Here is an 11,720-nt window from a genome sequence, read left to right on the forward strand (position 1 = left end):
TAGGTATTAAATTGAGGTAAATGAATTTTATTTTTAAATACGGTGGATGAAGTTGGAATAAATGAAACTTGGCCATGGTGTCATGGTACGATAAATAAAGGGTGTTATAAAACTTTGAGATAGTTACAGAAAAAGTGTGATGCACTTCGCTTAGATAGTGAAAGAGTCTCCGGTGAAGTATCGGAGTTTCAAAGGGGAAGTATCGAGTTTGAACGGAAAATTAATTTTATTTTCATAAATTTTCCCTTCAAACTTATCTATGTTGATCATACACCATTTCTAATTTCATGTTCAGTTTTTGGATAATATGATATATTTTCAACATTTAATACATATGTAGCTATTTAACGAACTAAATCAAATCTAAACTACATGTGCATTAAGAAAATACCCAAAAATGGTGCAAAAATCCATTTTAAGTTCCCGAGTATGCATTAAGGTCATATATGCAGGAAACAACTACGGGTTCAATAATTTGATATGCGGCGCGTGTGCCACAAGGCCGTCTTCAATTTCTGAACAATCTACATCAAAAAGTCTTTTAAATCTTTTTAAAATTTTAACTACGAGCTATACTTGTTGAAGCAACCTTACACGTTGTAAGCATCGATAAAAAGGATTATGGCCCCCTTTGTTTGGGCTACAGATTCTTGAGAATCAGCTGTGGCTTGGATTGTGAGAATCAGCTGCAGCCACAGGTTTTGAAAATTAGAAGCTGGCCGTTTGTTTGCTCGGCTTCAGAAAAATTAGAAGTGCTATGAAATGTCTGCAACACCCCTGGATCATAGCCACCATCTACTATCCAGCGCCAGCAGCAAGGGAGGTGTAACACCGTCGGGAACCTTGACCCGGTGAATCAACAGGGAGACGAGGGAGGAGGGGCGGCGGAGAATGGTTGATCTGGGAGGGGCGGCATGGATGGACCTACCGGTGGGGGTGGGGGCAGTGGAGATGGGACTCGGGTAGCTAGGTAGAGGTCCGATTGAGCCACTTGGATCCATCTCCTTCGCCGCCGGAAGGAGATTGGGGGCGGCACGGGCGCAGACTGGGAACGGCGGCAAGGGTGGAGATTGGGGGTGGCGGCGCAGATGGGTGTAGGGGACGGTGGCGCGCCAGAGCTCGTGGCCGTAGGGAGGAGGGTAGGTGCACGGAATATGGGAGGGGCCAACGCTAGAGAAGCAAAGGCGCCCGGAATACAAGGGGCGGCGGCGCTACAGGAGATCCCCCGTCTTTGTTCTGTTGGCTGGGAAAGAACGAGGTGGAGAAGAACATGGCGTTGGGGGAAACTGGTGTGGGCAGTGGCATTTCTAGCGTAATAACAGGAACAACTCGGTCTATTCTGGAACCAGGGTAAGTGACTGCTCGGGAATCTCGGGAATCAGCAAATTCGCTGCTTCTGGATTGCGCGTCGGCGTAGTTAAATTTCCAAAGCCGATTCTTGAAAGCTAAGATAGAAATCCGAGTGTTTTTGTTTGAGATTTTGATTTTGGATGTGCTAGAATCTGTGAATCTGTAGCTAAAGCCCAAACAAAGGCCACCTATATATAAGGGCATGTACAACGCCGGCGCTTAGGCCAGGCGCCAGGATTCAAGTCTTGGCCGTTACGGGTAAATCCCGTTCGATTGAAGGATTTTGGCTGGCATCGATGCCTTTCTAGCCATCGGGCGCTTCTCTTTTTTCTCCTGTACGTGCCTTTTTTGACGAGCGATATCCATTTTTCCCCACACGAAAAAGAATTAGATTAGCGCTCGAGTAGGTGCTCCTCCGTTGGGGAAACAAACTCCTACACCGACGCAAGTTGTCTATAATTAATTATTTTTATTGTCTAAGCGTCTGATTAAGCGCTCTTGCATTATAGATGTTCTAAGGCCTTGTACAATGCTAGGTGCTTAGGGAGGTGCTTAGAGAAATAAACCAGCTTTTTCTGAAGCACCGGTGCTTATTTCTATAGAAGAGACGCCTAATTAAACGTATGTCCTGTACAAATAAGCATCGATGCTTAAGAAAAGTCTGATTTATTTCTTCAAACACCTCTCCTAAGCACGCAAGGTCTAAGAAGATTAACCAGCAGCACGGGTGTTTTTGCCACCAACGGCACCAGTCAGTCAGTCGCTTGTCCCGATCGAATGGATCAACACGCCTAACCCTTGCACGGAGTCAGTCGATGGACCCGGCAGCTTTCGGCCCTCTGGTTACTTTGTACCTAGACTAGAGGGAACACGCGCCTCCCCCTTCGAGCTTTGCTACACTTACGTTTTTTTTTTTACGTAAACTAGTACTCCAGTTACGAAATCATCGTAATTTTTTGCTACACTTCAATGGAAACACGCCGATGGACATACACAAGCATGGTCTCTGCAAACGTTTCCCCTGCCTTTTCCTTAAACAATCTTGGAGTTGTTTTTTTTACACAATCTTGGAGTTTTTTTTAGGGGACACAATCTTGGAGTTGTTAGGACGTGCTAGTGGCACGTAATTAATGGTAAGATGAGCTGCTGTGCTGTGCCTGTGTAGTCGAATTCAGCGCTTGGTTGCAACTGGATAGAGCTATGAAAGCGCCGCTCCACCACCTTTTGACCCCGACGGCTCGACGCAGAGCAGTGAGCAGAGCAACTGCACAAGCCTTCCATCCGACTCTCATCCTCGTCACTACCAAGAGCCTACGCAACACCCCCTATAAATACCATGCGTTTCCACTTCAATGGCAAGTCAAGCAACCTACCCACACATCAAATCCAAGCAAGGAGCAGTAGCAGTCAGCCAACTGCCGAACATCCGAGCCCACCGATCACTTCTTTCTCTCCCGCCAGCTGCACTGAGTTCTTGCGGCTTCGTTGCAATGGCGGCCGTGAACAAGTCCGTCGAGCGGCTGGCGCAGCGCCTGGTGGCGCCGGCCGAGCCCACGCCGGTCGGCCCGCTCCGCCTGTCCTGGCTCGACCGCTACCCCACCCAGATGGCGCTCATCGAGTCGCTGCACGTCTTCAAGCCGGCTCTTGACCGGCATTTTGACGGCGGCGACGACGCTGGCCCGGCGAGGACCATCGAACGGGCTCTGGCGCAGGCTCTTGTCAACTACTACCCGCTCGCCGGCCATCTGGGGTTCACGGAGGAAGGTGGGCTGCTGCAGGTCGACTGCGGCGGTGAGGGCAGCGGCGTCTGGTTCACGGAGGCCGCGGCTGCCTGCGCGCTCGAGGACGTGGAGTACCTGGAGCACCCCATGATGATCGCCAAGGACGAGCTGCTCCCGCCCACGCCCGCTCAGGAGGAGGACGAGCGCAGGCTCGTCCTGCTCGTCCAGGTCACCACCTTCGCGTGCGGTGGCTTCGTCGTCGGCTTCCGCTTCAGCCACGCCGTCTCCGACGGCCCCGGCGCCGCGCAGTTTATGGCCGCCGTCGGTGAGCTCGCCCGCGGCCGTAGCAGCGTGGAAGGCCTGGCGGTGGAGCCGCAATGGGGCCGCGAGGCGATCCCGGACCCGGCCGGCGCCGTCGTCGGCAGCCTGCCGAGCCCCGCAGGCGCCAAGCGGCTCGAGTACCTCGCCATGGACATCTCCGCGGACTACATCAACCACTTCAAGTCTCAGTACAACTCGTCACACACCGGCTCCTGGTGCTCGGCGTTCGAGGTGCTGGTGGCCAAGGCGTGGCAGAGCCGCACCCGCGCGGCGGGGTTCGAGCCGGACTCCACCGTGCACCTCTGCTTCGCCATGAACGCGCGGCCCCTCCTGCACGCCTCGCTCCCGCGCGCCGGCGCCGGGTTCTACGGCAACTGCTACTACATCATGCGCGTCTCGGCGCCCGCGGGAAAGGTGTCCGGCTCCTCCATCCCGGAAGTGGTGAAGATCATCAAGGACGGGAAGAGACGGATGCCCTCCGAGTTCGCGCGATGGGCGACCGGGGAGGCCGGCGCCGACGGCGGCGAGGACCCGTACCAGATCACGTCGGACTACCGCACGCTACTGGTGTCGGACTGGACGCGGCTCGGGTTCGCCGAGGTGGACTACGGCTGGGGCCCGCCGGCGCACGTCGTGCCGCTCACGAACCTGGACTACATCGCGACGTGCATCTTGGTGAAGCCGTGGGCGCACAAGCCAGGGGCGCGGCTCATCACCCAGTGCGTGACGCCCGACCGTGTCGCCGCCTTCCACCAGGGAATGCTGGACATGAACTGACCGGAGCCGGAGGAGAAGTGAAGCCGAAGGCAAAAGGATGCGTGGTTAGAGATAGATATGGTTGTTGCATTGGATTGGTTGATGTGTGGATTGATTGATGGTGTGTAGCGTGACTGAAAATAAGCAACCGATCCTGAATTTGGGGAGTTGATTGTATGAGTTTGGTGGAAAGCCACCAACAGAACTCGTTTTTCGTGGAGTATAATAAACTATTATTGGACACAGAGCTCTTGTTCTCCCGTCACTCACTGGCTGAAAGGAGCTTGGCATCCGCCGTAGTAGCGTGCATTGCAGATTAGTAGAGTACTCCCTGCGTTTGGAATTAGTTGGCGCTCAAACGGGTATTAATTACATCGCGCTGCAGTTTAGCAGACCCACTTGGATCATCTTCTGACCATGGCTGTTTTTTTTAAAGCGGTCCCTTAGGGCCCGATTCATTAAAAAAGATCGAAGAGAGGTGCCTAGTTAATTAACGAAAAACCGGGCGAAAACCATCACAACATGCCCGCAAAAACAAGGCACACAGAGCGACCTGGCAACCCACACAAGAACGCACACACGCCGTCGAAGAGAAAACCACGAACAAGCGTCGAGGCCTACGTCGGTCGATGCCAAACAGTCCACCGCACACGCCGACGACCAGGCAGCTCCGACTCTGTCGACGAGCATTGTAGGGGGAAGGCGCTGGGCCTGCGTTGAGCCGGCACCGGAGCCGACCACCCGTCTTGTGTCATCGTCGCCGCGGAAGACAAATGAGGCCCGGCAACCCCTTGAACACGCCGGATGAGACCGACTACCAAAGCTCAGCAGCCGCCCAACTTCGCTCGAAGCCGCCATCGTTGCCACACTAGAAGTCGCGCAACATCCACATTGCCGGACAGACAGCCGCCGACCGCAATGCCGCGAGCGTCCAGCCCAAGGAAAGTGCAAACGGGATCCAATGCTCTTCAAGGCGACGATGCCGACGTCGTCGCCCGACCCGACTGGGCCTTAGGCTTTCACCTGAAGAGCTGGAACCGAGGATGTGCAGGGGGTGGACTCCACGGCGGCGCCTCCAAGGAGGTGACACGACATCCGCGGACGCCGACGCCGTCGGCCGGTAGAAACCCGGCAAGCCTTCGCCCGGAGCACCGCCCAACACCACACCCTCACGCACTGCACCTCCGCTGACCCGCACACCTCCCACGAAGCCATCGCGCCATGACCAAGCAGAAGCCACCACCACACCACTGGTCTCACCGATCGGAGACACAAGCAGGGCAGACAACACACCTCGACGACGTCTTCAAGAAGAGCGCGGCACCCGAGGGCGTCGCCGTCGCCGGCACCGGCCAGAAGCCCGAGGCAGAGCTTTCGCCCGGTGCTGCCACACTGTTGAGCCCAAGCCCGGCCGGACCACCAAACAGCCTCTCGCCGCAACGAAGCAGCCGGATCCGGAGAACCCAGGGCCGGCCAGAGCCAGCCACGCACGCTCGGAGCTGCCGCCCCCCCACCATCCGCCGGATCCACAGCGCCAGGAGCTGCCGGAGCACCACCAAGACGCCGCCGGGCCGAGCACCACCATCCCGCGGGGACCGCGGCGCCGCACATCGCCACGCCAGATCCGCGCTTGGCCGCGCCCACCCACCGCCGGAGCCGCGCCAGCCCGCGCTAGAGCAAGACCACCACCGCGTCGCGTCACCCCATAGACCGCCGGAGCCACACCCGCCCGCTCCGGAGCCGCGCCCGCGCGCCCGACCTAGCTCGCCGCGCCCTCGCGCCTCGCAGAGAGATGCCCCGCCGCCACCCTCCCTGCAGGCAGTCCGGGCTTCGTCGGCGGTCTCCTCAGGCGGCGGCGAGGTGGGGGGGTGGAGGGAGGAGGGGAGGTGGCGGCGCCGGAGGGGTTCCCCCCGTGTCGCCAGAGAGAGGCGACGCGGGGGTTCTCTCCTCGCCGGGTACAGTTTTGACGCGTACAGCCACAAGACCATGGCTGTTGTTTACCTGCTAGTTGCAGCATGCATCTCGTTGCAACTTGCAACATAACCTGTTCCGCATCCAGCGTAATGGAGTTGAGCTCAGACCGTCAGAACTTCGAATGCAGTTGACTATATCGTAATTGAATCTCTTGCTCCTGAGTGGACAGTTACACTGACCCCCATCTTACTGTCTTGCAACTGGACCAGAACAGCATTAAACAGTCGCTTATCGAAGCAAGTTTAGCATTCAGCTCAGCTGACAGGCAGCAGGCTGCCACACACACTGCAGCCGAACCAAAACAGGCCTGCTAGATCTGCATGCCAACCACAACGCTCCTCACGCCCCCGCTTAGAAAACTCGGAATGCCAACCACAGATGCTCCAGGCAATAAATACGAACATGGGCCGCTTAAAAGAAGACCAGATCATGAGCTAACCACATGGGTGAGCTGATCAACAAATCCCATCTGATTAAGCTCACCCGGCTGCTGCTAGTACGGTAGCACTGCGCGTCCGATGATCTAGACAAATGATATGATCTAATCTGATGAACCATTGTGCATGGTTTGTTAGAGAGGCGTAGTTTAATGATGATGATGGTCGCGCAGCCTCGCTGGTTGGTTGATCCTTTTTGTCTGACTCTGTGCGGTGTCGTTGGTTAATACTTCTGACACTATGCAGGGTGGCTGGTTTGGTTAGTGGGTCTGGGTTCTGAATCCTGATCTCTACCTGTTGCCGTCTGATCCGCCACGAGGAACGGATCAAAAGATTCCAGGAACCAAGCTAACTCCAAGATAACTCAACATATGCAACTCCATCACCTCCTGAATTATTTTTGAAATCTACTCCCTCTTGTAAACTAATGTAAGATATTTTTGCAGTTCAAATTGAACTGCAAAAACATCTTGTATTATTAGTGTACAGAGGTAGTACTCCCTCTGTCCCGAATTACTTGTCGCGGTCTATCCATTTCCGCAACAAGTAATACGGGACAAAGGGAGTACATTTTTGCATCGGGTAGGCGACATGACAGAGTTTTTGCTCAGTTCTGAAGGGAAGTGTTCAGAAGGTACCAGGCATAACAATTTTCTCTCCCGTATCTAATCTAGTTTCATATTTTACTTTCTTCTCCCAAGTCCCAAACCACCTGTGGTTTGTTCTGTAACATTATCCAAGACATGACAAAAATGGTATCCAACTGTCTATATCACAGAGAGGAAGGTGCCTCGTCACCTATTCACTTTCGTAAGCAAAATGAGCCGCGTGACGATCGAGGTGGCAACAAGCGAGAGACATGACAAGAACGTTCGAGTTCCTCTCCTCTCACGTATTTACTAGTTTTACAAGCTAAATTGCACAACTTATCCAAACTTGGTGTTTTCCTATAAATGTTTGAGTCCATGGAGAGCAAAGGAGGCACTAGCTAGTCCAACCCAATGCAGCATACTACATTTGCCGACAAGAGCTCGGTGATCATTTTGAGAAGAAGAACACAGGATGTGCTACAATGTGGAGAGCGAAAAAATGCGGCAAGATCACCTGGAAGGGGCGCGGAACGTCCGTCTATGAAGGCATCGAGAAACGAAAGCACTGCACCTGCAAGGCGTGGCCAGGTGTTGGCACGAAGGCGGAGGGTAGGCTTCAACCACCGAAGGAAGTGATGTGCTTATGCTACTGCTTGCTGAAAATGGTTTCCATGCCCCACCTTGCAGGTGAAGCAAAAGCTTGAATTCATGCACACGGATCGCCGGTTTTGCAACTACCAGACTCTAGGAGACTGCACTTTTGAATAAAAGCTTGCCTCTGCTATCCTCTTGTATTTGTTTCTGACTTTTTCGCTGGAGTCCAGTTCTGATAATCTAATAAATCATTGTGCAGTTGATTGATAATGTTATCTTGCTAAAGATACAAATCAGGGCTGGGTTCCAGAGAGAGCTGGAAAAAGTCAGCAAACTCTTTAATCAGCGAATCATAAGCTATATCCATCAATTCTGCATCGTTATATTCTCTACCGTTGGAAGCCTTTTGCAATATCTGCTTAATACTCCCAACGCCACGGCCCTTTATGCCGCAGGGAACGATGTGTTCAAAAGGGGTTAGGTCAGTTGTGACATTTAGCGCTAGACCATGATATACTATCCATCTTGCACACATAGTTCCAATAGCTGCAACTTTCTGATCCCCTGGAGAGGAAATAGAGTGTACTCCCTCCGTTCCGATTTACTCGTCGTGGTTTTAGTTCAATTTTGAACTAAAACTAATTGAACTAAAACCACGACGAGTAAATCGGAACGGAGGGAGTACAAGTTAAGAAAGATACGTGATAACATGGTAAAACATTTTGCGGTATCCAAATGGATAGTAACATACCAACCCAAACACCAGTGAGGCCTTCTATTGTTGATGCCTTAATAGAGAATGCGGACTGAAGGGCACGATTGACCACAGTTTCAAGTGATCTTTGGTACCAGTTAAGATCCTTCTTTTGATACCGCAAATTGAGAATCGGGTACAGAACGAGCTAAGGAAGCAAAATAATTGATTGTAAGATAATAGTGTTAAGCTACAAAAAAACATGAATAACTAAGATTTTGTGTTCAATATTTCGAAAGTTAGGAAGTTTATTCTTATTTCAAATGGTTATAGGTTGATCTAACCAACACGGATATGGAAAACCATTTTTTTTCCATTATTTTCTTTCCTTTGAAGCTTAGGTTACTTCAGATTTAATTACCTTGAAGCAGAAAACTAAATTGGAAACAATGGCGAGCGCAAGTACAACAATGTGAAATACACTTTCAGACCCAGCTAAAATAACTAACAAATACCTGTCCAGGACCATGATATGTTACCTCTCCAGCACGATCAATACGATGACTCTCAATAGGAGAATCTTCTATATTGAAATTGAGGTATTTCTCACTACTGCCGTTGCCCAGTGTATAAACCGGTGGATGCTGCAGCGCGATTAAGGTGTCCGAGTGATCTTCATCTGTGTCCGTGTCTATGCCTACCAACGGTTTCCTCCTCTCAACAATGGACTTCTGCCAACCCCATGAATCAACAAGAGGAACTATCTGCTGATGGAGATCAAAGAGTTCACACCTGTTGAATACGAAGAGTGTCATTCGCCACGTATGACCAACATACAAGCAAGCAATAGAAGGCTGACGAAATGCTACAGCAGTGCTCACAGCTTCAGTTCAGGTGGTAATGCAGACAACAAACATATCATTACACAAATTATTTGAAGCTACGTAAATACATCATGACAAATATTGTGCAGAATAGAACAGTAACCCGGTTTGCTTGTGCTCATCAACCCCTTGATAAAAAAGAAGAGCTCATCAACAAAGCGTTGGGCTAAACAAAACAAATGCAGTCGCGTTCGAACTAAAACCACGACACTTATTTTGGAATGGAGGGAGTACAGTACTACTTAATGGCGCATCTCTTCGTAGCTGGGTCTCATTGGTACAATTGGTTAGACCTTTGAATAAAATTAACCATATTAATTAAAATTAACGAACAGAGAGTACCTCCTACTACCGACGCGAGTGGCATCGGCCGCCAGGGCCGTGGTGGCGATAGGGACGGAGCTGCAGCCAGCGGCGAGGCCCAGCCTTCCCCCTCAGGAGCGCGCCGAGTAGTCCCTGGCAGTGACTGAGAAGGGCAAGATGCTGTGGCAGAGAGAGGCGGAGACCGCCATGGCAGAAGAAACCATGCTCTCGAGTCTGGCTGGGGTGGACTTCTGTGCCGGGGCGTGGCGGAGGCGGCAAGGAGGAAGAAACCTGGCCGGCCTGGATTGGATAGGCGCAAATTGAATCGCACGGTGCAACAGCGAATCCAAGTTCACAAGAATTTAACACGGTCGGCTAATACTTTCCACATGAGTTGAATAAATTTTACTTAACATTTTTTCCAGCAGATGGTGAGGAATAGATGGCGGCTGCACGGCACCAACTAAACTGAGGGCCAGTTCTTTTCAGCTTATCTGCCTAGAGAATCAGATTCTGAGAAACTGCCCAGAGAATCGGCTGTGTGCAAAATCAATCTGTCCAGTTCTGTTCAGTTGTTCCATCTATGATATACTCCCTCTGTTTCAAAGTAGCGATCTAAAAGATCTTATATTAGTTTACAGAGGGAGTACATATATATATAGCAACAAAATGAGGATTAGCAATGGCAGCATACACCACATCATACACAGCAAAAAAAAAAAGTCCACTCTCCATTTGAATCAGTGGCAGCATACACCACACCAAGCAGTATATATATATCAATCAGTGGCATCATACACACAACACTATCAAGCAACAGCAGTAACAAGTAGTACTACGTAACAACTACTTTGAATCAGGGGAAGGCAGTAACATCAAGCAATAACTTTGAATCGAGTAGATGGAGAAGAGGCGAGGCACTCACCGAGTTCGGTCGATTCGAGAGGGAGACGAGGTGCTGGGCTGTGAGGAGGTCGCGGTGGACGGGGGGGAAGCAGGGGCGGCGGGCGGCGGTGGTCGATAGACTTGGGAGGCGGGGGAGACGGTGGCGCGAGAGGCGGCGGTGGTGGTGTCGCGGGGGAGACCGGGGAAGGAGGGGTGGGCGCGGTCGCAGGGGAGACGGGGGGAGCGGGGGCAGTCGCAGGCAAGACGGAGGTACGGCGCCCCGTCGGGAACCCGAGACCAGGGGACGAACGGCCGATTCTCAGGGAGCAGCTCTGTGAAGGGAAATTGTTTTTAATTTTACTTTTGAGAATCCTTTTCCTTTTTTTTCTTTTTTGAGAAAAGCTGCGGTCGCTTTATTTAAGGAACATAGTTCAGAATGTCATCCGAAATTACATCTAATACACAACACTTTGAGGAACACCAACTCAAACATTACCTAACTCACCTCCAACGCTAACTTTGCGCGGCAACATTTGTAGATCTACTAACCCACGACATCTTAAATTCAACTTTTGTACTTAGCATTTGTTTAATCTCCCTTATCCATGGACCTGCAGCGGAAAGATGTTAACGTATTTGATTGATCATCTGCACCACAGTCTTGCTATCCAGTTCAACATGTACCCTATCAATGTTTAGGTGTGACGCCCCCGATTCAATCGTACACTAATCATGCACGCAAATGTGTACGATCAAGATCAGGGACTCACGGGAAGATATCACAACACAACTCTACAACATAAATAAGTCATACAAGCATCATAATACAAGCCAGGGGCCTCGAGGGCTCGAATACAAGTGCTCGATCATAGACGAGTCAGCGGAAGCAACAATATCTGAGTACAGACATAAGTTAAACAAATTTGCCTTAAGAAGGCTAGCACAAACTGGGATACAGATCGAAAGAGGCGCAGGCCTCCTGCCTGGGATCCTCCTAACTACTCCTGGTCGTCGTCAGCGGGCTGCACGTAGTAGTAGGCACCTCCGGGGTAGTAGGAGTCGTCGTCGACGGTGGCGTCTGGCTCCTGGGCTCCAGCATCTGGTTGCGACAACCAGGTAGAATGGAAAGGGGGAAAAGAGGGAGAAAAGCAACCGTGAGTACTCATCCAAAATACTCGCAAGCAAGGAGCTACACTACATATGCATGGGTA

General features: G+C 51.5%; 2 protein-coding genes across 2 annotated transcripts; one reads left to right on the plus strand and one right to left on the minus strand.

Annotated features, from left to right (window-relative positions):
• Positions 1-2,694: 2,694 nt before the first annotated feature.
• On the plus strand, positions 2,695-4,391 carry LOC100125731 (acyl transferase 7). The gene has a single exon (XM_044499817.1). It carries the CDS (start codon positions 2,703-2,705, stop codon positions 4,167-4,169), a length of 1,467 nt encoding a protein of 488 aa, XP_044355752.1. The 5' UTR covers positions 2,695-2,702; the 3' UTR covers positions 4,170-4,391.
• Positions 4,392-8,181: 3,790 nt separating this feature from the next.
• LOC123076168 (octanoyltransferase LIP2p2, chloroplastic) lies at positions 8,182-11,042 on the minus strand (the record flags this gene model as incomplete). Its single annotated transcript, XM_044498557.1, is given in 4 exon segments — positions 8,182-8,645; positions 8,953-9,229; positions 10,550-10,841; positions 11,015-11,042. Coding segments are annotated over 4 exon segments (852 nt in total).
• Between the last annotated feature and the right edge of the window lie 678 nt (positions 11,043-11,720).

The sequence above is a fragment of the Triticum aestivum genome, chromosome 3D (assembly GCF_018294505.1).
Source record: "Triticum aestivum cultivar Chinese Spring chromosome 3D, IWGSC CS RefSeq v2.1, whole genome shotgun sequence".
In the NCBI taxonomy this organism is placed as follows: Eukaryota; Viridiplantae; Streptophyta; class Magnoliopsida; order Poales; family Poaceae; genus Triticum; species Triticum aestivum.